The sequence below is a fragment of the Delphinapterus leucas genome, chromosome 5, assembly GCF_059928025.1.
Source record: "Delphinapterus leucas isolate spDelLeu-1000000601 "Yukka" chromosome 5, BTC_Dleu_Yukka2, whole genome shotgun sequence".
NCBI classification, from domain to species: domain Eukaryota; kingdom Metazoa; phylum Chordata; class Mammalia; order Artiodactyla; family Monodontidae; genus Delphinapterus; species Delphinapterus leucas.
In genome coordinates, this window is record NC_143133.1 from 72,402,498 (window position 1) to 72,428,738 (window position 26,241).

Sequence of the window (26,241 nt, forward strand, 5' to 3'; positions counted from 1 at the left end):
GGGTTTAAAAATGCTTGCAGGAGAAATCAATGAAGGAGGCTGTGCACCTGAGGCAGCTGTGGGCCGGGGGTCCCGGCACAAGAAGGAAGGGCTGAGCTCCCTAACCTCAGAGCTTTCCAGAGCCCACAGCCAGAAGCCACCTGCTCCGTGTATGAGAACAATTCCACCTCTAGTGGGGAGGAATTTAAAGAATCCTCATTAGTAGCATGCGTGACTCGGCACCAGCTCAGCCTTGCTGCCAGGGCTGCTCTGACCTTGTGCCCCAGTTACAGAGACTGACTGTTCTAGAACTCAACCTCCTACTTGTCCCCCAGTTCTCATAAGTGGGTCTCTGCCTTGCCCTCACCAGCGTTCCCAGGGACCAGAGTCAGCACCCACAGAGATCCATACTGAAAACCCCTGCGTACCCCACACACCTGATTGCTTTTGCTTCTCCACCTCCTGTCCACATTGCCCACCTCGGCCACCAGAGACCCTCCAGGTACCAGGCTCTGCCTGCCCCCAAGACCTCCTCCCGACCCAGTGTTCATGGCTAGTTTCCAGATCGCTGAACCCCTATGTTCTTTAAAAGAATTAACCGCTAGAAGTATTCTTCAGGGGAAACAGAAAGATGGCTTACAACTGACCGACAAATACAACTTCCTGAGAACGTAAGGCAATAACCCGTGACTTAAAGTTACTCTGCATGGGACAAAACATGAGGTGCTTCAGATGTGAAGCCACAGTTTCTGATACCATCCACTCAGTACAGGGCAAGAAATCAATCCATCCCTCCACGGGGAACCACGCATCCTTTTGGTAATGGTCTGTTCACCACAACCCAATCCAGGAGAATGGAGAGGGAAAGACACCTGCTCTGTGACAGGCCCTAATCTGAAACCTATAAGGGTGACGGCGTGCCGATCCCAGGGAGGGGACACAAACCCGTCCCAGCGAGCAAAGGATAGCAAAGAGGTGAATTTCCGGCAGACTTTTCCAGGCTTTACACCAAATTACGGAATACAAAATACTTCCTCAAAAGACTTCCAGCAAAGACACTTTGCTTCTCTACATTGAGGGGCCCTCTCTCTTACTCCTTTTTTTTTTCTGATTATGTACTTATTATAGAATATTGGGGAAAGACTAAAAACGGAATAAAGAATATTTGTTAAGAGTACATTTCAATCATTCAAAATGCCAAAAAATTTTTAAATTCCATCTACTGCTTCCAGTCTTTATTCACACATCTTAAACCACTTCTGAGATCATACTATACGTGTAACCTGGTTTCTTAATTAAAATCATAGCATAAACATTTCTTTCTCCATGTGATTTCAAACTCCATAAGCGTCATTTATATCCAATGGAGACTTAGTATTTCCCTTATGAGAGAACGTTTAGATTATTTTTATTATAACGCAACTGTTTTATTTTTTATTAACTTATTTTATGTATGTACATTTAGATTCATTTTGATGTGACAGATAAACCAGAGCTTGGAGGAGACTCCCCAAAGCACCATTACCGCTGAGTCTCACCAGCCGGGAAGGGTGCGGTGGGGTCCACCTGGCCCGGGGACAGCCCTCCCGCTTCTCCCACGCCGCGCTCCCCACCTGCCCTCACCTGCCGCAGTGGACCACCACCGCGACCAGGTCGTACATGCGGTCCAGGTTCACCGCGTCGCTGGAGGTGTTGAAGAGCCGCAGTTCCAGGGGGAAGACCACCCGGTAAGACAGCTTGGTGTACCTGTGGAGCTGCTCCATGTACTTGAATCGCTTGAGGTGCAGGGCCAAAATCATGGGCAGCTTTTTGACTCTCATCCTAAGAAACCATGACGTAGAAAATCAGTGGTAGCCAACCCCCATGAGAGGAAGAGAATACAACGCCACCTGCACAAATGGAGAGCAGGAGGGGTCCAACAAAATTCAAACCAGCAAACGGCCAAACCACTCGCAAGAATGAAAGGATGCTCGCTTATGTAGAGCTGACTTCTACAGGCTCGGCTAGCTGGAGCCTAGCCAGCAGAGAAAAGCGCAATGATGGTGGGGGGGTGTGTGTATCTGTTTGGTCAAAGGAGACATCCCAGGGCTTTCGTACCAATGAAAGTATGTGCAATTGCTCTGCACCACTGCCCTCTGCCTCCCAGGGAGAACAGTATTTGGACAAACCCCCTCACCCTGAGATCAATGGAGACGAGGGGGGAGAGTTTCTGAGAGAAGGAGGTTGGGGAGAGGACAAGCGGAAAGGTGCAGTCTGGACGCACAGGTTCTGAGGACCGACCAGCAGGGATGCCTCAGGTAACCAGGCATGCTGGACCCACTCTCCCTCCCTACCCCTGTGCTTCTGGGCAAGTGATTTCCCTTCTCTGGCTCTCAGGTTCCTCGCTTGTAAACGCAAGGGTTGGCTTAGGGCTACATTTACCCAAACAGGCTCATGAGAGCCCTGGAGATGTTAACGGATGTGGGGTTTCTGGGGCCAAGTCTGCACAATGCTCCCTTCTATTCTGAAGTTCCTCCTCGCACACTAGCATACTGAGGGATTTGAGAAATCCTGCAGAAAAGGATTTTCTTTTGTGTTTGATGCAGCATTTCGTCAACTTACATAAACACGGAAAGCTTTTTTCTCTAGATGACCGTTAATATTCCTCGGTAGGAAGTCACAAAGACCACAGTTTTACGTGGATAACGCTGCTAGAATAGAGGATTTTCTGGTTGCCTTCCAGGACCCCCTCTATGAAGGTCCTGAATCAGCGTAAATGCTGCTCAACTTGTACACATTTTCAATGCATATTATTTGTAAAGGACAAATTTTAAGAGAATATTACTCAGAAATCTATGGAGTAAAAACCCTGTTCATAAAAATAAGCAAAATAACATCATTATCAGAAACATAAGATTTATAGTGAACCCTATATTTTTCAGGAACATGACATTTTAATGTATAAACCTCCAGGGCTAAACAGAAAACACCTTCATGCCCCATAGGAAGACCTAGGTTACATGGGTGGGAGCAGAGGTGAGTTCCTCGACCACTAGCAAGTGATAACTCCTGCCTGCCACCACAGCGACTAAGCTGTCTTAAGTTCTGATGCACCAAGAAAAGATGTGCATGTCTGAGGATGGAGGGCTGGGAGACTGGGCAGAGAAACTATTTCGACCTCAGCTCTAGACCCCTGAGGGTTTTAGGCGGCAGGAATGGGCGTCTGTGAGTTACCCCGAATATACCACAACCATGGGCAGGGTAACCTTAACTCACAGTAAGGCTTCACAGGCTAATTAAAATGTCAAGTTTCTTGGCTTCTGGGTGACAGAATACAGGGAAGGACTGGCTATTTCACACTGTCCAAGAGCTGGAACTGGCTGGTGCTGGTAAAAAGATGGGCAGCTCTGGGTCCTGTATCAACTCAGAATATGATAACTTTCTTATCACCTATCTACAAACTGATGATACTGATTTCCTCGTGATTCCTTATTAAATGATTTTTTTCTTTTTTCTTTTTGCCTGTCTTCTAAACAAGAAGTTCCAATATTTAGGCAATACTAACAATACTATCGGGTGACCACTATGTGTTATGTGCTATGCTAAATCCGTTTTATAATTTGTCTTTAATCCCGAGAGTGCTTATACTTGCTCACCACTTGTTTACCCAGCACAAGTATCTGGCACGTTGAATGAATGAATGAACAAACAATCAGACGAAAGGGCAACTTCCCCAGGTAGGCGTTCTTATCCTATTTTACCAGTGAGGAAGGTAACTGACTTCTCCAAAGCTACTTGGCTACAAGCCCATGGAACTGGGATTCAAAAATCAGATCTGTCGGGCTCCACCGTCTGGTTCCTTCTGACGACACAAAGCCACCCCCGGAGCTAAACTCTTTACGTACCTTTTCTGGGCTTCCTGTTTGCTACAACACGTTTCACAATAATACTTCTGTTCACTACACAGTGTTTCTGTGTTGCTGAAGTCTCTGCAGAGAAAAATATTTTCAACTTAAAAGAAGTCCAAAATGCACTCAGTTTACCATGTTTTAAACCCCCTATTACCTGTAGGGTAATTTTTAAGTGAACGTGGGGAAAGAAGTAATGAGAAAAGATCCTTCTTAGAAGCAGGTGCTATGATGCATTGGAGCACGTCTACTGGGCTGGGTTATGATTTCACCACGAGAGATTTTCAAGCGTAGCTTTATTTAATGGGACATAGATAGATCTAAATTAGGATTTCCAACTGATTCAGAAAAAAAATTCAGGGTTTAACAGACAGTACCTGTAAATTGGAAATAAAATTACAATGGAGGGCTTCCCTGGTGGCGCAGTGGTTGGGAGTCTGCCTGCCGATGCAGGCGACACGGGTTCGGGCCCCGGTCCGGGAGGATCCCACATGCCGTGGAGCGGCTGGGCCCGTGAGCCATGGCCGCTGGGCCTGTGCGTCCGGAGCCTGTGCTCCGCAACGGGAGAGGCCACGACAGAGGCCTGCGTGCCGCAAAAAAAAATACAAAATAAAATTTAAAAAATTACAACGGAAAAATACTAACTCTAGTAAAAGCCAGCCATTTCAGTGAAAGTCGAGTCCAAAAATGTCAGTCATACAAAATGCAAGGTGTCCTTATTACGTGGTTAATGAAAAATGGTCTGTCTCAGGTGGTCTGTATTTTCAAAGAGCACAAAAGTAAAGATAATAAAATTTAAAGCATGTTCAGTGGCCCTTATATTGAACTAAGAAAGTCCCAGATGATCAGGAGATGTCTACCAAGCCCTTACTCCCCACCTCCCCACACGCCGGAAGATAACGTCAGCCTGCCTCCTGAGAACAAATGCCACTGGGATGTTGTATCTGTATTCACCTTGCCATGAGGTTTTACTGTACTACCTATGGTTTTCATTTTTTAAATGTCATGGCTTTTCATTCCTCTCTGGTCACTGAGATCCTACTTAACATTCCTGTGGTACTGCTTCAAAGGCTGAATAACATTCAGAATATCATAATACCCCAGAGTCTTGAAAAAGTCTATGACATTTCCTTATTCATAGGGAGTGTCCTAGCGCCAGAATGATCAGATTTATTAAATAGAAAATGGTATTTACATGGTGTCAATGACTCAACCGCTTAAACAGAGCTTATCAAGAGAACACATAGGTTGTTCATTCATTAAATTCCCCAGTGGCTACAGACAGTACCCTGGGCTAGGGGCTGGGGATCCGCAGAGAACGCCTGCCCTCACACAGCTCACAGTCTACCAGAGACACGTGCAAGAAGCCACTTGCAACACTTAGTGTTCACTGAAGGCTAAACATAAATCATTTCACACGATTGACTCCCCTGCCTAAAACCCTCCAATAGTTTCTCGGTGCAATCAGGAATAAAATCCAAATTTCTTACCATGGCCAACAGACCGCCTGTCCTCAGAGTCCTGACTGCTCTTCTGACCCACCTCCCGCCCCACCCCATCTCCTTCACTTTGCTCCAGCCCCGCCGACTGGCCTTCTGTGTAGCTCCAGGGCGCCACGCTCTCCCTGCCTCGGGGAATTTGCTGCTGCAATTTCCCCTGCACCGACAGCTTCTTTCCAGATGCTTCCATGGCTGGCCCTGCTCACTGCTCAGAGCCCAGCTTAAATGTCACCTCTTTGGAGAGGACTTCCCCAGCCACTCTCTCCAAACCCATCCAGCCCCTACTCTGCTGCCGTCTTGTTTTCTTCTGAGCACTTATCACTACCTGAAGCACCCTCCTGTTTGTCGCACCACCCGCCTCCCCTCTGTGTGAGCAGTGACCCTGTCTGTCTCACTCACTGCTAGAACCCCAGCACTGAGAACAGGCCCAACCCATAACGGCCCTCAATAACGTGTGTTGGCTGAACAAAGAGAGAATCGTGTGTATAAAGTCCAGGGGAAAGCACAGAGGACAGAGAAATGAACTGGGATTATTCAGGACGTTTCCCCGAGGGGTGATATCTGAGTCAGGTTCGCAAAAAGGGAAAGTGAGCCAGGGGAATAAGAGTCCAGGGTCCCAGACAGAGCGAAGGCTGAGGCCCAAAGGCATGAACGCAAGGTACAGAGCACGCTTCTTAGAAGCTGCGTGGACCGTGTGGCTCTCTAACTGGTCTCTGCAGGGGCGACAGCATCAGACAGTGCTTTTTGGATCACTTCTGGCGGCACTCTGGGGGAAGGACTGGAGGGGCTCGAAAAGCAAGGAAACAATTTAGAAGGCAATTACACTCAACCCCCAGATTTCAAGTGCTTGGTGCCTAATACAGACTCAAACTTAGCTGGATGCATACTAGCCAGCTCTTCACGGAGTAACTGATGTGAAATCTCTTCTTGGCCCACACACGGTTTATTGGGGTGGAACGGAACAACCAAGGAGAAGTGGGGGATGAGCCCAGGTGACGGTGGAGATTCACATTTTTGGAATGTCTACCACAGACAAATCTCTTTATCCAACTAAAGAATCAGAATAAGGCAAGCACAACAACAAATAAGGAATTAAACACTTTCTACTCTCTCTTATTCCCCACCCCCTGCCAAAAAAAACAGAAGTTTTTGTAGACCCACTACATAGAAATATAGCAGAAGTTGGTACCTAATGTGAAGACCTGATTCACAAAAAACCACCATCCTGCCCAGCCCTAGCTGGCTGGAAGCTCAATGACACAGGAGAGACAGGGTGACGCTTTTGGAGCACCTGTGAGTTGAGAATTGGAAAATGCGGCTAAGTTAGGAAAACAGAGTGGCCCTGGCAAGAAACTGAGGCACAGCAGATCTGTCAGGTGATGCTATACAGTTGTGGGAACAAAAGCAGGCAACAAAGGTTGAGGAAACTTTTCAATGAGAAAATCAAAGAGAAGAGGAGAGAGTAGAGAGGTCTTTTTGACACAGGATAAATTACAACAAAGCACAGAGGAGAGGTTACTGGGAAAGCACAAAACTCTTTGTAGTTCTTTAGAAAGAATCAAAGTGGAAATGAAACACTTTTTAAAAATACACTTTGGGAGCAAATCTAATATGAAACACATACCTTTAAATGGAAACTATGAAACCTAATGGAAACGTATACAAGAAAACTTGAAAAAAATGGAGAAAAACTATGTTCCTGGGTAAGATGGCTCTAGGTTGTAAAGATAGCTACCATGTCCATGTTTAATGTCTATGTTTGATACATTTTTAATTAAAGTCTTAACTTTTCACTCCACACAATAGCTAAAAAATTGAATTTAAAAGAATTCTCAAGCTAGGCTTCCCAATAATTTTCATGTCATGACCCACATAAAATAATGGTGCTACGTAGAAATGAGCTGGGGTACACCGATGCGACTGCTTCTCTGGCAGCTCCAGGCTCTGCCCAGCCTCCCAGAAGCTGAGGGGATCTACACGCACCTGTAACCCATCTTCTGGGGCACACCAGCTGGGAAGCTTTGTTCTAGAATCTGCAGCAGTGGTTCACCCAGCTGCTCATCAGAATCACCTGGGGAGCTTTAAAAACAATCTCAATCGCCCCTCCCCCTCCCCCAAGCCTAATTACAACAGAATCTCTCCAGGTAGAACCAGGCACTATTGTTCTTAAAGCTCCCTAGGTGGTTCCAGTATGCTGCGTGGGCTGAGAGCCACTGTCCACAATGCTTTGCAAATATTAACATGCACTCATGCACCGGGAAATCTTGTCAAGACGCAGGCTCTGAGTCATGCACTCATTCTTGGAGGAGACCTGAGATGCTGCCGTATTAATGAGATCCCAGGTGATATCAACGGCACTAGTCCACAGACCCCTGCTTGAGTAGCACAGATCTAGAGCGGGGGTTCTCAAACTCTGGTGGTATGAAAACCACCCAGAAAAATTAATTAAAAATAGATGCCCAGGCTCACAAAAGTCGAATATGGCCTGGGCCTCCATTTTTACCTACTTCCCCAGGTGATTCTGATATGCACCAAAGTTTGAGAACTACTGACTAAAGAAGGTCAAAAAAAGAAAGACATGTCAGATATTAGCAAGCACCATATATAAATAATAACCAAAACCAAGACATAAGTGAGGGAAACAGAGAAACTAATAGATGAGCATATGGCAATGGATGTGTGATGGGGATGCGTGTAAACTTAGCACATAGAGGAAGTTTCCAAAATGAAAAGAAAAGACATTTCTTTAAAAATAGAGTAATTTACAAAATAGAGCTTTGGGAGAACTAAAAGGCTGACCTCCCTGGCCCTGGGAGAATGGGAATTTTTAATGACAGGAGGACACAGGAAGAGCAGAGTGGTTTCAGAATGTGGAGCCCTTTGAGGAGAACGGTACATTTCTGTGCAGGAACCACAGGGAGGGACTAAGGCCCTGAAGCAAAAGACAAAAAAATACTGAAAAGGACATGGGGGGGATAATTAAGATAAACTTCACGTATTTTTGCCTGAGGCCATCCCTGAACTTTTTAAAAGAAAAGAAAAAAAAACTTTCTCAGTATCTTCCTATGATACAGATGGCTCACTCTGCCTAAGACAGGGTGCTGAGATGTGAAATATTAGAATCATAGCTCAGCTACAATATGGCTTTAGTGCCTCCTCTAGACCTGTATCCTGAATTAACCACCATTTATATCATCATTTCTCTGGGACAAAAGTTCACTGAAAACACACTGTAACTGATCATCTAAAGCCCTTCAGGAAGGAGGTGGCAGAGATCTTACATTTAAATCCTACAATGTTAGCTTGATTTTTAACTTTTCTCAAAATCAAAACAAATGATAAAGTATCACATCAGAAGAGATAGGCAGGCATGATGTTAAAGAAGAAAACTCCTAATTCTAGTTTGAGAAAGAAACCCTCAAGAATGCAAAGCAAATTAAACCATGAGAGGGGCCAAAAAAGATCACAATCATTCCTCCTCTGTCGCCTCAAATAGAAAAGGCTAACGCATCAGCTGGCGTCATTGACTCCCCGGAACTTTCTCCTGCACTTGGTTCTTTTGGGAAAGGCTGGAAAGCTGCCACCCCCATCACAGAACTCTCAGCGGTGAATGGCGACACCTGGCAGGGCCTCTCTTTATGTTGGGGAGGTGAGACCTTAGGCATATATGAGGGCAGGTCTAGGTAAGTCAGTCAAGGTCTATTTTAAGGATGAGGTAAGATGGGGTGGGGCAGGCCCTTCAGGAATATCAGCCTGGACAGTCTGATGAGAATCTGATGTTGTTTAGAAGGTACTCTGAGGCTATTCCGTACCCACCCATCCTGCTTTAACGCCTCCACATGCCTCTAGCCTGCCTTCATCGGATACGCATCGCCAATATATACATTTCTCCAAGGAAAAGAAAAGGGCGGGGGGAAACATAATTCTGGGTTACGTTTGTTTATAACAAGGTTCCCCAAAGTTTGGAATTATAACTAACTAGAGTTAGCCCTTTACCTGGTTGGTCTCAAAGCTATAGTCACTGCCATCTGCCCTTCTGAACAGCCCAGAATTTCTTAGAGGGGAGGGGAACAGTCAGCCTCCCAAACTAACTCCCCTTCTCAAAGAAGCAGAAATGGGCAAGTAATACCTTTCCTCCCTCCCCCTCACCTACGACCGGCGCTGGCACCACCTTACCTTTTTCGACTCCCTGTGAACACAAAACCCGGAGGAAATCAAAACCGGCTGCTTTTCACAGGAATATTAGGAGCCCGTGCCATAAACTGAACCATTCAGAAGAAAGAAAGGCCATCCAGGCCCACAAAACGCTTTGCAAACAAAGAGGTAACAAATGTACCCTAGACACGTGGACCCAAGGCATCTGGAGACAAGGGATGAAACGTCAGACCAACAGGAGGTGCTGCAGTAACTCTAAGGGGTGAGGGTAGGCTCAGAATCCTGGGAACTGGAGAGTAATCAGCCCCCAGCTCACACAATACATGACCCTCAGATGGACCAGGATGCTCTTCCAGGTTGGAGTTGGTGCCTTTGCCCTGAAAAATGACTTTCTAACAGCCAAATGGCCACAGCAAGTCTCTTTAATCTAGTCTAAAGAGTTCTAAGTAACCTGAACTCCTGATAGAACAATTCTGTTACACAATTCCCACTGATAAAGATCAACAGTGGCTTGAAAGAGAAAGACAAATACCATGTGGTATCACTTATATGTGGAATCTAAAATGTGACACAAATGAACTGATCTATGAAACAGACTCACAGACATAGAGAACAGACTTGTGGTTGCCAAGAGGGAGGGGAGGAGGGGAGGGATGGACTGGGGGTTTGGGATTAATAGATGCAAACTATTATAGAGAGACTGGATAAACAACGAGGTCTTACTGTACAGCACAGAGAACTATATTCAATATCCTGTGATAAACCATAATGGAAAAGAACATGAAAAAGAATATATATATATATATATATATATGTATAACTGAATCACCTTGCGGTACAGCGGAAATTAACACAACATCGTAAATCAACTATACTTGAATAAATTTTAAAAAATAAACAAAACAAAAAAAAATCAATAGTGCCTTGTAGTGACACAATAAAACATCTCTGAGCTGAGGTATCATAAGCAATGGGAAGGCCCACCTGACCACCTGGTCTACACTGGCACCCCCAATACCAGGCACTCTCTAGACGTGTTTAATGTCCTTCAAAGCACTGATCCCTGTCCATGGATTCCCACTAGACTGTAAGCGCCATGAGATGCATACCTACTGCTCACCCTTGACCTCCAGTGTCCAGAACAGTGCTGGGCTAATTATAAGTGCTCATGACCACTTGTCGAAAGGAGGAGAAGACAGTGAGGACAGGAGAAGGGAATTGTGCCTCTACATCAACTTTGAGCACATTTTCAACATATGAGTCAATGCACAATAGCTACAGTAATCCTGGGCATGTGTTGCTCTTATACTCTGGGCTCCTTGCCTTTCCTCAACCCTAATTAAGAGAAAGTTTTTTTCCATAAGTGAGCTCCATACAATGCTGAAAGATGGAGGAAAAGTAATGCCCTCATTGGTTCTCGGCTCAAAAGTGCATAACTTTTCTTTTTGGCCACGCTGCACAGCTTGCGGGATTCTTAGTTCCCCGACGAGGCATTGAACCCCGGCCGCAGCAGTGAAAGCTCCAAATCCTAACCACTGGACCGCCAGGGAATTCCCATAATGTTTTAAATAACAGAATAGATTAGCTTAGAAAAAGAAAGTAATGGTAGGCATCTGTAGCACTTTTTAACTTAATTGTGTGACTCTGTGATTGTGTGTGTCTCTGTGTGTGAGAGGGAGAGAGGCCGATGAGAGCCCAAAGCACACATCTGTATTAAAGATCAAAACCTTATTTTTAAACGCAATGACTAATGACTTCCACTTGGTCCTCTCTCTCCTCAGCAGGACTCTTCTCCAGACCACATACACTTATTTTTAAATCTCTCTTAGGAAAGAAGAAATAGAAAATAATAGGATTATATTCGTTTAACAGAAAGGAAGATTATGTCCTGAAGAAACACAAGATTTTTCCCCCCATGTACTTACTAGCCTGATCAAAAGCTCAGACCACTGTCAGAATTCGTGAGGTTACCTTAGACAGTGGGTAATAGATGTATTCTGCTCCACATCAACAGAAAGGTCAAGAAAATCTTCATCTTTGCTACTAACCTGGAGCAAAAAAAGAAAAAAAGCATTAGGCACAAAATACATAATAGACAAGTTGATAAAACTTTGAACACCTACAGGTAACCAAAAACCATAACTGCAGTCAAAGTCAGGTATGGCTTTGTATACTCTCTAGCTACCAGTTACCTTGAAAACAATCCAGAACAAGAGAAAATCCTAAATTCTCCATTTAACCTCAGATTCTGTGTCCAGCTTTGATTCAGGCTTTTCATAATTAAAACTCAACCAGATTTCTCTTCCTGTCCGTTCATTGCCCCCACTGTTTCAAAGCAGGAAACATCAAACAGGTATCCATATAGCTCAGCCTGGCAGAATGATAACAATGGAAATGGAAAAAGGACAAGAGCCTTAAAAAGCTTACTGCTCAGGGCTTCCCTGGTGGCACAGTGGTTGAGAGTCCGCCTGCCGATGCAGGGGACACGGGTTTGTGCCCCAGTCCGGGAGGATCCCACATGCCGCGGAGCGGCTGGGCCCGTGAGCCATGGCCGCTAAGCCTGCGCGTCCGGAGCCTGTGCTCCGCAACGGGAGAGGCCGCCAACAGTGAGAGCTCCTCGTACCACAAAAAAAACAAAAACAAAACCTAATGCTCAGATGATCACCCTCCATTCAGCTGTCTGCACTTCTTGCCAGTCCCCAGAAATCACTCCCTTCCTCCTGTGCCTAGTCATTCAAACTGTGTGGGGGGCCCGGGCGCTGAATGTGCTATGGGCTGCAGGGTCTCTCTCTCTCTCTCTCTCTCACACACACACACACACACACACACACACAGAGCTGTCCTCTGGCCCAGGAAGTGTTGTCCTTTGTAGAACACGCCCATGCTGTCTGTGGTACCAGCCAGACCTGGAGCTGGCCGGGAGCCTGGGCTCACACGGGTCCAGCAGACTGGACTGCTCTCAGCCACACCCATCCCCAGCCCTGGCTGTTTCTTGGCCTGCACAGCTGACACCACACCAATTCTGGGTCTGTACTTATCAAAGCTCACCGAGTGGTGCCTGCCTTCCAGCAGCTCACCAGCTTGCCTGGCATTTCACTGTCTTGGAGTGGGAGGGACAAACTAGCCCAGCAGGAACTTTGAGATGCCCAGTCAATTGGCAGCAAAACAAAAATCATACTCCTGTAAGTGAGACAACTATCCTATGACCCAACACTCCAACAGTCAGAGATGTGGACACAATCCTTTGTACTTTCATTTGTGTACCAAGAATGGGTATTGGCAGACTGCCCAACTCCATATCCTGTCTCTGCCACTTATAAAGTGGATGACACTAGGCAAGGTACTTAGCCTCTCTGTACCTCAGCTTCCTCATCTGTAAAGTGGGAGCAGTAAGAGTATCTATTTCATAAGGTTGTTGTAAGGATGAAATAAGATAATACATGTGAAGCGCTTTAAGAAGTAAGTAAGCATTCAACAAATCAAGGATGGAAAAAACATTTAAAATGGCCTAAAATGGTCAAAAAGTTGGGAACGGGTTACTACGCTGTGAGTATCATATCAAATGAAACATGAGACTGCTCTCCTGCACTTCCACCATCACCATGAGAAGGGTAACCCAGGCTAGCCCACTGCTTCCCAGAAAAAGACGAGAGACCCACAGAGGAGAGCTGTTCCCACTATAAGGTGCCCCAGCCGAGCCCAGACAGGAGCACCATCCCCACCGGCCTGAGACACATACGTCAGACAGCTGAAATGCACACGTACGGGCTCAGCCAAGGCCAGTTGGATCAGGCGACCCCCCACCGACCCATGGTTGCACGAACTACAGTAAAAGAATCAGAGTGGATTTAAGTCTCAGAGTTGTAGGGAAGTTTGTAACAAAGCAACAAATATAACCAATACAACTACAACTACCATGACAGGCATTCCTCCTTTCACTGAACTTGGTGGATAGTGTGTTTCTTTCAACTTGGAGTTTTGTGGCAACCCTGTGTCGAGCAAGTCTACTGGCAGCAACATTTGCTCACTTCGTGTTTCTGTGTCACATTTGGGTAATTTTCACAATATTTAAAACCTTCTTCATTATTATCATGCTTTACGGTGCTCTGTAATCAGTGATCTTTGGTGTTACTGCTATGACTCACTGAAGGTTTCAATGATGGTTATCATTTTTTAGCATTAAGTACTTTTCAATTAAGGTATGTACATTTCTTTAGACATAATACTATTGCACACTTAACAGACTACAATACAGTGTAAAAATAACTTTTATATGTATTGGGAAACCAAAACATGTGTGTGACTCGCTTCACTGTGATATTCACTTTATTGCAGTGATCTGGAACCAAACCCACAATATCTCCAAGGTATGTCTGTAGGTATATTTTATTTTTATTCATTTATTGTCTATTTCCCCCTTACTAAAGTGAAAGTTCAAAAGTTCTGTAATGACTAAGATCCTGCCCTTCCAACACTCCTCCAGAAAAGTATAAACTCAAATAACTATAAACTAACAGCAACTACCTGAAGGCAATGGAGGCAGATGGGGAGTCCACACGTGGAGGAAAAGAGCTGCAAATAATGAGTTCATGGTTTCACAGCCTTTAGCGGGATCCACGGGGGAAAATGCAGTCTTTCTGGTCTAGGAGCCAGAAAAACCAATCTGGGAAACCATGTCCGCTGAGAAGAAGGGAAGGAATCTGAGAAAGTATCCCCAACTCTGTCTACCCACATCTCTGGCTGACCCCTGAGCCACACACATGCACAGAGTACACTCACAGCAACTTGGCTGGTGACAAAAGGGATGACCCAAGAGTCAAACTGCTGCCTAGGAAACAGTCTGTAGTGAGTCCAACCAAGATAACTACCTGCTAAAACTAAAGAAACTCAAAACTAAATGAAGAAAAACAGCAGAACCCAGAGTCTCTCAAACTGAACATTCTCAGTGTCCCAGATATGACCCAAACTTACAATATGTGAAGAACCAGGAAAATGGAAGATATTCTTAAAATAAAAGGAGGCAACTGAGACCAATCCTGGGATGACCCAGGTGTTGGAAGTGACAAACAATGATTTTAAATAAGCTTTTATAAATATCTTCAATAAAGTGAAATATATTCACAGTGAACCAAAAAATAAGACATCTCGGCAGAGAAATAGAAACAAACAAACAAAAAGACTCAAATGGAAATTCCATAACTAAAAAATTAATACACTGGATGGACTTAACAGAGAACTGGAGATGACAGAGGAGACACCAGGGGACTTGAAGACAGAACAACAGAAATTATCCAAGGAGAAGAATAAAGGAAAAAAAAGAAAGATTGAAATAAAAATTAACAGATACTCAATAAACCTGTTAGATATCATACACATAATTGGAGTCCCAGACGGGGAGGAGAGAGAATAGGGCAGAAAAACGATCTGAAAAATAATGGCTGAATATTCCCTAAATTTGGTGAAAGACATACATTTATAAATTGAAGATACTCAACAAACACCAAGCAGGATAAATACAAAGAAGGCCAGCCAAGGTCAAACTGTTGAAAGCCAAAGGTAAAAAAGCAAATCTTAAAAACATCTAGAGAAAAATGACACGTTACAGCGGGCTCCCTGGTGCCCTAGTGTTTGGAATTCCAGGCTTTCACTACTGTGGCCTGGGTTCAATCCCTGCTCAGGGAACTGAGATCCCACAAGCTGCGTGGCGTGGCTAAAAAATAAATAAATAAACTTTTTTTTTTTTTAAATGACACATTACTAGAGAATGATTCTGTTGGAAGCTGGCCTCTCATCAAAAATTACAGAGGCCAGAAGACACTGCACATCTTTAGTATGCTAAAAGAAAAAGCTATCAAAACAGAATTCCTGCATCCCATAAATATATCCTTCAAGAATGAAGATAAAAGTGAACAGAATTCATTATTAACAGACTTGCACTACAAGAAAGACTACAGGAAATTCTTTAAACCAAAGGGAAAAGCTAGCAGATGGAAATCCAGATTCTCAAGAAAAAGTGAAGAGCATCAAAAATGGGAATTATGACACTGTCCTGTGGGGGTTATAATATACGTAAATGTAATACATGTAGCAACTATAGCATAAAGGACAAGGTAGGTCGGGGTGGAAGGAATATGCACCTACACAGTTATAAGTTAACTGTGTCTTATGCGAAATGGAACATTATTAATTGTATGGGGACTGTGAAGAGTGAAGAATATACTGTACTCTCCAGAGCAGCCACTAAAAAACAACGTACGAAGATATACTAAGAGGAAAATTAAAATGGAATTGTTCAATGTAATATACACACACACAATTAATCCAAAAAGGGAAAAACATTTAAAAAGCAGAGAAGGAGAAAGAGAGAAACAAAAAGCTCCGGGGGAATAAATAGAAAACAAATAATAAAATGGGAGCCTCAACCCAACCATATCAATAATTATATTAAACACTAATGTAATAAACTTTTCAAGTAAAAGCCAGAAATCGAGTTGAATTTTTTTAAAAAGCAAGACCAGCTACATACTGCCCACAAGAGCTATACTTTAAATATAAAGAAACAGGTAAGCTGAAAAAAAACGGATGGAAAAAAATATACTATGTAAAGAGTTAATATACATATATAGTGGGCTATTTAATATAAGAAAACAGATTTTAGACAAAATTATGAGAAATAAAACTGGTATTTCCTAATACTTGGGTCAATTTACTAGAAAAACATAATCAAAAATATGGAAGTCCCTCATAACAGAGCCTCAAAAATATATGAAGCTGGAGCAGTATTCACCAACAAAATGGAATGAACCACATGCTACAACACAAATGAATCTCAAAAATGTTATGTAAGTGAAAGAAATCAGACACAAAAGACCAGATCTTGTATGATTCCATATATATGAAATGTCCAAAAAAGGCAAATATCTAAAGACAGAAAGTAGCTTAGCGGTGGCCTAAGGCTTGCAACAGAGATTAACTGCCCAATACAAAGGATCTTATTGGTGTGCTGGAAATGTTTTAAAACTGGATTATGGGCACCAAAACAGAAATACAAATCAATGGAACAGGCTAGAAAGGCCAGAGATAAACTCACGCATATATGGTCACCTTATCTTTGATAAAGGAGGCAAGAATATACAATGGAGAAAAGACAGCCTCTTCAATAAGTGGTGCTGGGAAAACTCGACAGCTACATGTAAAAGAATGAAATTAGAACACTTCCTAACACCATACACAAAAATAAACTCAAAATGGATTAAAGACGTAAATGTAAGGCCAGACACTATAAAACTCTTAGAGGAAAACATAGGAAGAACACTCTTTGACATAAATCACAGCAAGATCCTTTCTGACCCACCTCCTAGAGAAATGGAAATAAAAACAAAAATAAACAAATGGGACCTAATGAAACTTAAAAGCTTTTGCACAGCAAAGAAAACCATAAACAAGATGAAAAGACAACCCTCAGAATGGGAGAAAATATTTGCAAACAAAGCAACTGACAAAGGATTAATCTCCAAAATATACAAGCAGCTCATGCAGCTCAATATTAAAAAAAACCAAACAACCCAATTGAAAAATGGGCAGAAGACCTAAACAGACATTTCTCCAAAGAAGATATACAGGTTGCCAACAAACACATGAAAGGATGCTCAACATCACTAATCATTAGAGAAATGCAAATCAAAACTACAATGAGGTATCGCCTCACACCGGTCAGAATGGCCATCATCAAAAAATCTACAAACAATAAGTGCTGGAGAGGGTGTGGAGAAAAAGGAACACTCTTGCACTGTTAGTGGGAATGTAAACTGATACAACCACTATGGAGAACAGTATGGAGGTTCCTTAAAAAACTAAAAATAGAACTAGCATATGACCCAGCAATCCCACTACTGGGCATATACCCTGAGAAAACCGTAATTCAAAAAGAGTCATGTACCGCAACGTTCATTGCAGCTCTATTTACAATAGCCAGGACATGGAAGCAACCTAAGTGTCCATGGACCAATGAATGGCTAAAGAAGATGTGGCACATTTATACAATGGAATATTAGCCATAAAATGAAACGAAATTGAGTTATTTATAGTGAGGTGGATATACCTAGAGTCTGTCATACAGACTGAAGGAAGAGTGAAGGAAGTCAGAAAGAGAAACAAATACCGTATGCTAACACATATATATGGAATCTAAAAATAAAAAGTGGTTCTGAGGAACCTAGGGGAGGACAGGAATAAAGACACAGACATAGAGAATGTACTTGAGGACACAGGGAGGGGGAAGGGTAAGCTGGGACGAAGTGAGAGAGTAGCATTAACGTATATACATTACCAAATGTAAAATAGATAGCTAGTGGGAAGCAGCTGCATAGCACAGGGAGATCAGCTTGGTTCTTTGTTACCATCTAGAAGGGTGGGGCAGGGAGGGTGGGAGGGAGGTGCAAGAGGGAGGGGATATGGGGATATATGTACACATACAGCTGATTCACTTTGTTATACAGCAGAAACTAACACAACATTGTAAAGCAATTATACTCCAATAAAGATGTTAAAAAAAAAGCAATAAATGGCTGTAAGAATCCCACCCCCCAAAAAACCTGGATTTTGGTCATAGTTACACAACTTAGCAAATCACTCCCCCCCCCAAAAAAAAATCACTGAATGGCTGAATTTCATGGTAATTAAATTGCACCTCAACAAAGTTGTTTTTAAAAAGTAAAAAAAATTCATGAAGCAAAAACTGACAGAATTAGAGGGAGAAATAAGACAAATCCCACAATTATAGTTAGAAATTTTAACACTACTTTCTCAGCAAATAATATAAAACTATGGGGGAAAAAATCAAGAAAAACACAGACAATCTGAATAACTCTACCAACCATCATGATCTACTGATAACTATAGAATATTATACCCAACAACTACAAAATATAAATTATTTTCAACTCAGTGGTTCTTAACAAGGGAAACTACCTTTCAGGGGATATTTGTCAATGTCTAGAGACATTTTTGTTGTCACATTTTGGGGGATGTTACTGGAATCTAGTAGGTAGAAGCCAGAGATGTTGCTGAACATGCACAGGGCAGCACCCCACAAAAAAGAATGATCTGATCCGAAAGGTTAATAGTTCTAAGGTTGAGAGACCCTGTTTTCAAGTACATTTACCAAAATAGACCGTGTGTTAGGATACAGAACATGTCACGATAAATTGTAAAAGACTGAAATCATACAGAATATATTCCCTAACCAAAACAGAATGAAATTGGAAAATATTAAGATACCTAGGAAAACACTAAATATTTGAAAATTAAACAACACACTTGTTAGTAATACATGGGTCAAAGAAAAAAAGTCACAAGAGAAATTAGAAAATAATTTGAACTAATGACAAAGAAAACATATCAAAACTTGAGAGATGCAGCTAAAACAGTGCTAAAAGGAAAATGTATAGCTTTAAATGTGTATATTAGGAAATAAAAGAGCGGGGACTATCTTTTCTGTTTGTTTTAACTGCTATATCTCTAGTACATAAAACAATTTACATATTTAATAGGTACACAATAAATATTTACTAAATAAATGAATACATAACTGAACAAAAGACTAAACAAATGAAAAGATATCTAAATGCCAATAATGGCATCTGGGTGGAAGAATTATGAATGATTTTCTTTTTATACATTCCTGTATCTGTTTTTTAAAAAATAATTCACAGGTATTATATTTTTAAATTAGTAAACCTTTTATTAAACCTAAATGGCCTTTCTCTGAGAGATAATAAAACGATTATAGCCAACTGAAGTCATACATAATTTAGATAGTTCTACTAAAGGTCCCATACTCGAAGGGGGATGAAAACAAAGAAACACTGTCTCCCTTTAGATGCAAATCTTTCCCTGTACTTGTTTCAGGGAGCAGGAAGAAAGGTACAAATCTAATTAAAGAACTGGAGAAAGTTACTGTAACTTTCTCGATTCCCAGTGCAAACTGCTTCCAGAATTAAGAGTGAGAAAGCACTGCTCAGGCGGATGGCCCCACCGGTGACATCAAAACATGGCACTAAACCCTTCCATTTGGACTTTTCTCTCTGCCCGTCTCAGACTGACATAGTCAAAAGCAATGAGTGATCAAGCAGTTTTTTTTTTTTTCCTTTTATCTCTTCCCAGAAAGCTGCCAGAAAATAAAACCATTTTCTTCCCACACACAAGGATCTCATTCTGGTCTAAGTGAAAACACAGCTTGTCTCCAAGGAAACAAATGTATCACTAAGACTCTGATACTCTCAGCAGGTACAGGCTACATCTTATTCTCCTTTCTTCCCCCCCGATTTTGGGCATGGAGTTCCCCCAAAACTAGTTTTAAAAGGGTGGAAGAGACCCTACTTGCTCGTTTTTAATTCATTACAAATCAATTAATAGAACAAATTAATATACAGGGCTTTGCTAAGTTCCTGAGTAATTAAAAAATAAAAATCATGAGCTTTGCTAAGTTCCTGAGTAATTAAAATCCTATTCAAATGTGCTTCTAAATCCCCAGCCGCCTTTGCTGGGCTTAGCAGAAAAGGTGTTCAGCCAGGGACTGAAAACGCGCTGGCTCAGAGTCGGTGCCAAATTGTTGGGCTCAAGAACAGTGGCAACCACAGCCCACCTGAGTCCTGGGGACTCAGAACCACCCCTCAGCGAGCGACTCCGCCTGACCACAGCGCGCATCCCCACTCCTCTTCTGTGAAGGGCTCAGAAGCTCTACCGAGTCAATTTTAACCTCTGCAAACAAAACAAGAAGGGGCATACAATTGGCACTTAATAGAGCAGCTCTTTAGACCACCTTTTGGCTTCTCAGTCTTAAAGCCACTGAGAAGCACTGAGAACCACAGATCTGCAAAGCAAAAACTCAGTTGAAAGAGAAAGTGGGGGCGGGGGGCGGGAATTAACAACAACAACAAAATTAAGCTCCAACCAAGGGAGGCTAGACTGGAAAATCCCCAGGCCTCCGTTCTGGAGTGCCTTGGTTACGGTTATCTGGGACAGTCAGCACTGAATGACCCCCTTAAAACTGCCTCTCCAAGTCTACTGCAGAATGAAACCGTTTGTCTCCATAAACCCCTCAGTTGACATCTGCACTGCAATCACAGGCAACATTTACAAAGGGTGAGACCCAGAAAAAGAAAAGAATTATCGTCTGAAAGCATGAAGACTGGCACAAAGGGTTTTGCACAATTGGAGGAACTACCAGCTGAGGCCGCCCCTACAGCGAGGCTCCCCCAGGGGCTAATTTGCTGCTCCAGATCTAGTGCAGTTCAATCCCACTGTGAGTGTTCACTAATGGTCTTGGCAATTCTGCCGGAAGCGCTCTGTAAAGGCTGCTTGCCCTGGGCAGAGGACGTTACTTAAACGGGGCCCCATATTTCTCATCCTGTGAAGGAAAACTTTTAACTTAGGTCTTCTTTTACACTAAGTTCTCAACATTCTACAGTAACAACTAAAAAGCCCGCAGACTATGCATTTTCTTAGAAAGTAGAGGGCTTTCTAACAATTAGAGCTTTCTAAAAATGGAAGGCATCGCCTGGGAAGATTGAGTTCCCTATCTCTGGACAGGATCCAGCAGATGCTGGTGACCAACTGGCTAGGACGTCACAGAAGGGACTCGGGCACTGGGAGAGGAAGGATTAGGTGACTCGTAGGATCCCGTCCAGTTAAAGGATCTAAGAAAATGGAGGTGATTATCCAAGTAACTCCAGAGCGGGGAAGGTGGAAAGCACTCCTGCCTCAAATGTAATCATTTCAGGGGATAATAAATGTAGGTTTTTCAGAGTGCACCATCCTCCACAAAGACACACCCACACACTCTCATTCTCTTCCACAAACGAAGTATAAATGGTTGGAATCCCCCTAAAACAAACTCTATGGTGTGATCCAAAAGTTTTGGAGGAATCTTTGGGCACAGGCTTCCGATCCGTGGTAACCCTCCACGAGAAAACAGGCTCTGTAACAGCTTCTGCAATGCAATTATCTGCGGGTGCAATATTTGCATTTGTTGGGATCAACTGACCTGTTCTCAGACAAAAAAAGAAACTACAAATGTGACTGAGCCTTTCTGAAAATCTACACAGAGAATCACAAGACGGATGTAGTAACTGTTAATTTCAGAGATAACCAAAAGAATTAGACCAGCTGTACAGTCTGGGGCAGGTTTCCCGGCTAAATGTAGAGATGTGATGCCCCATTGTTCTGGTTCCTGTATCTAAGCTCACAGAATACTCTGTACTCCTTCACGGAACTTTGCAATTGTAACCACAAAATGAATTATCCACTGTGTTATTAACGTCTGTCTTCCATGCTCAAAGTTTCAGAAGGGCTAGGCTCTCACTGCATCCTCAGTGTCTATACCTTTACTTAGCAGATGTGGGAAGAAAAAAAAAGTATTTATTGAATAAAAGAATACTTGTCTATACAACAGCCACTATACTACCAAAGTGAAGAGACATCTGAGAATAGTGGGTATAGACAAGAATGTGGAGAATAAGAATGCTCACGCACTGGGTGTATAAAATGGTACAACCACTTGGGGGAATTTGATATTTTCTAATGAGTTTAATGGTAAGCCCATCTTATGACCTAACAAATCTACTTCTGTGTATATATCCTAGAGGAACTAGATTTATGTACACTAGATTGTATATGTATTAGAATGTTCACAGCAGCATTGTTCATAGTGGCCCCAAGTTGGATACAACCAAATATCCACCAACAGTAAAAATGGATTCATGAATTGTGGTATATTCAGGCAATGGAATACTAAATGACAATGAAAATGAATGAACTTAAGCCTCATGCAACAGCACAAATAAATCTCACATGGGATAGTGAGGAAAAAAACGAAAAAAAAAACCAGGACACTAAAGAATACACACTGCATGATTCCATTCATCTAAAGAGCAAAAAAAATCCAAACGGCTATTTATTTGAGGGACGCACAGGTAAGTTTCGAGTTCTAACAAACGTTCAAAGAACAGATAAATCAAAACGTACACATACTCTCTCAAAGAAGATAAAGAAACTGGAGGCCACTACTCTACTTTGGGCAGGAGAGTAACATGGAAAAGGGCAAGAGAAAAGCAAGAAAACCCAGTAGGAAGTTACTGCTGTAGCTTAGTTGAGACGGCCAGTCACGAGCTGATGGGTTCCTCTACCCTTCTAGGTTCTTCTGGCTGCTCTAAAAAAGTAAAGGGCATGAGACATTAACAGGAGGAAGTGGTGATGGGTGGCCTGAGCCAGGGTGGGAGCAGGAGGGATGAAGAGGATTAAAGAGACACAACAAGACAGGACCTGGTGACAGAATAGATACAAGAGGTAAGGTGAGCATGGTACCAAGGGATACTCCCTTATTAAAAGAAGGGAAGAAAGCAAAAAGACTGCAAGTCTGCAGATTATACTACGTACAATATAGCCCTAATTTTGATGTTTAAAAAGGACATGAATTTACTCTAAAAATAAATTTAGTATCAAAAAGGATAAAAAAACTGCAATGGATTAAAACACATAAAATGTTAAAACTCAGGAGTTCATCACAAAACTATAATGCAAAAGAAGGAAAAGAAGATGAAGGGTTCCAAAGGTTCTAGCATTGCTGGGAAAGTGGAAAAAAAAACAAACCAAGTTAAGGATGTGTATTGTAGTCTCTAGAGTAACCTCTAAAAGAATTTAAAACTAACAACAACAACAAAAAAAAAAAAAATAGGAAGGAAGACAGACGTTTCATTGATACAAAGGCAAGAGGAAAAAAAAAAAAGAATATAAAATAGGTGGGTTGAATAGAAACAAAGAATAGGATGGTAGAAACGTACTGCCATTTCACAATACAAGTTAAACACCACAGGATGTTTCCAGAATGTGGGAAATTCTTTCAAACAACCTGATTTCTTCAACAACTAAACTACAAGGGAAAAAAAGGAGGGGTGGTAACTCATAGATTAAGACACATACTGACCAAATGCAATGTGTGGACCACGTTTGGATACTGATTTGAATTAACCAGCTGCTTTAAAGAAAAAGTGACATAATCAGAGAAACAAACACTGAGTGAACAATGATTTAAAGGAATTCTTTTTAGGTGTGATAATGGCATTGTACCAATGTTTTTTTAAAAAAGATTTCTTACCTTTTGGAGATATATAACAAAGTAATGAAGAAATTACAAATGGAATGATGTTACCTGGGACTTGCTTAAAAATAGACCAGTTCTGTGAAGTGGGAGGGGGCGTGAAAGGAAAGATGACTGAGATGGGCCAGTGTGTTAACAATCATTGATCCTCAGTAATACACATATGGGATGTATTATACTATTCTATTTCTGTATGCATTTGAATTTTACTGGAACAGAAGGAGAAAGGGAAGGAGGAGAGATCTCGAGATAGATAAGTATGTGTAGAAAATGTTTTGGCAGGATATATTTCAAAATGTTTAAATGGTTATCTCCAGGCTAACGTGATCACAATTTTTAGAAAGTGTTACAAATGTATCATCTCTGGGTGGGGAGATTACTGGTAACTTTTAGTCTCTTTTTGCTTAGCTATGTTTTCTAATTGTTTCTACAATGAACAAACCAGAATGCTTCAAATGCTCCAAATGCTTCAAAAATTGTTTAGAAGGATAGAAGACTGCCAAAAAACAAAGAGCCTCCCACTTAAATCCACATTTCTTAACCATTTCTGGGTGCCAGTCCCTTGGCAGAATCTGATGAAACTACTGTCTCTCTCCCCAGAAAGATGCACAATCCTACAGAATTTTTCATACGACGTTACTAAGAAACTCTGAGACCTCAGATGAACCCATACTTTCTATGTTATTAGTAGTCATCATAAATAGTAAAGAGTTGGCTTTTATTGCACAGTTGGTATGTGCCAAGCATGGTTCTAAGTGCTTTCCAAAAGCTAACTCATTTAATCCTCCTAGCAACCCTACGAGATAGGCACTCTCATCATCCCCAATTTACGGATGAGGTGAGGTCAGAGAGGGTGAATAATTTGCACAAGGTCCCACAGCGGCTGACTGGCAGAGCCAGCATACAAACTCAGCAGCCTGGCCCTAAAGCCTTTAAAAAGCTTTTTTTTTTTTTTTTTTAGTTAAAGCTGGGCTTTTAACTACCACATTCAGAGGCCACTCAGAGAGTTAAATCAAATACAGAAAGCCAAGGCAACATCCTGAATCACGCCCTGGAAAATGTCTTCAAATTCAACTAAGTGCCTACCTACCATGTGCCAGACTCACCCAGACACATAAGCTAACCCAGCCCTGGCAACAGTGCTGTCAGGGACTTGTCCCATACACCCAGCTAACTGCTAGAAAATCAGAAGCCTAGCCTGGGGGCTTCCCTGGTGGCGCAGTGGTTAAGAATCCACCTGCCAATGCAGGGGACACGGGTTCGAGCCCTGGTCCAGGAAGATGCCACATGCCATGGAGCAACTAAGCCTGTGCGCCACAACTACTGGGCCTGTGCGCCACAACTACTGAGCCCATATGCCACAACTACTGAAGCCCGTGCGCTCTAGGGCCTGTGTGTTGCAACTACTGAGCCCACGCCTAGTGCTGCTCCGCAACAAGAGAAGCCACCACAATGAGAAGCCCACGCAACACAAGGAAGGGTAGTCCCCGCTCGCCGCAACTAGAGAAAGCCCGCGCACAGCAACGAAGACCCAAAGCAGCCAAAAAAAAAAAAAAAAAAAAGTCAAGCCTGTCTTCTGATTTCAAGTTCACCATACACAGCTGATTCCCTTTACGTTGGGGAGGTGGTCTGTTCTAAGTCACACAGGACCTCCCCGTGGCCAAACTCATTTCAAGATAACCGGTGGAGGTCCAGTTCAATACTTCCAACTGGCAGACCCTAAAATTAGTCCATGATGCACAGCAATCTAGTTTTTGAGATTTTCCCTCATCACTCTACTTCAGCCAGCGGAGACGTCTTAGATGGAGACATGCTTCCAAAAGTTTGCATCTGAGGTTCATACACATAAACGGAACGGTCTGCACATACTGAAGACAACTGCTAGGTGCTACGATACCACACTACACTCACGCACAACGCAGTTAGTACAACTATACACAAGCAAATTACATGAAAGCCCTCCTGATGCTTACAGTTTCACAGTTCAAGCATCGAGTTTCATTGGTGAGCGTTCCCTGAAAAATCTCATGGACCCAGGTGAGTTCTGGTTTATTATTCTCCGCAGGTTCGTTCATGTTGCCATTTTTTAATTTTCCATTTTGCTTCTCCTGTTTCTTCTCTTCCTGCAGGATGTCCGCAATAGTGTTTAGCAAATAATTTAAAAATTCGTGAGCATCCTGCTGCATGTAGTTATCAAAGAGATCTGGAAAGGAGAGGGTCGGTATTTCAATCTCTGGCTATTGAAGAGCAAAGAAAATGCTAATTTTACAAACCCACACTTCCATTTTTATATTGAAAGAGTGGACACATATGGAATACGTTCACCTCTATTTTGCAACTTCAATGGGTAAGTTTTTAAAAAATTTTTGTTCACTTCCACTTTTTACCACCCACCAAGAACTAAATTTCCCATATCTTCCTGAAGTCATCATATATATAAAAAGCTACCAACATTTTTATTTGTTCTACAAAAAAAAAAAAAAAAAAAGAAAAAGAACAGGAATTACTTGAAAAACTCCCTGATAAAGTATCAGTATTTAATATGATGTGAGACCACCAATGA

At 42.4% G+C, this 26,241-nt stretch overlaps 1 protein-coding gene across 3 annotated transcripts in view; it reads right to left on the reverse strand.

Annotated features, from left to right (window-relative positions):
* Positions 1-26,241, reverse strand: part of USP46 (ubiquitin specific peptidase 46) — an 81,571-nt gene that overhangs the window by 25,544 nt on the left and 29,786 nt on the right. For all 3 annotated transcript variants that reach the window (XM_022564376.3, XM_022564366.3, XM_022564385.3), the window contains exons 4-7: positions 25,652-25,881; positions 11,492-11,568; positions 3,864-3,947; positions 1,603-1,800 (exon numbers count right to left, since the gene is read on the reverse strand). In XM_022564376.3, coding sequence (XP_022420084.1) covers positions 1,603-1,800; positions 3,864-3,947; positions 11,492-11,568; positions 25,652-25,881 — 589 coding nt within the window. The remainder of the gene's footprint in view (positions 1-1,602; positions 1,801-3,863; positions 3,948-11,491; positions 11,569-25,651; positions 25,882-26,241) is intronic.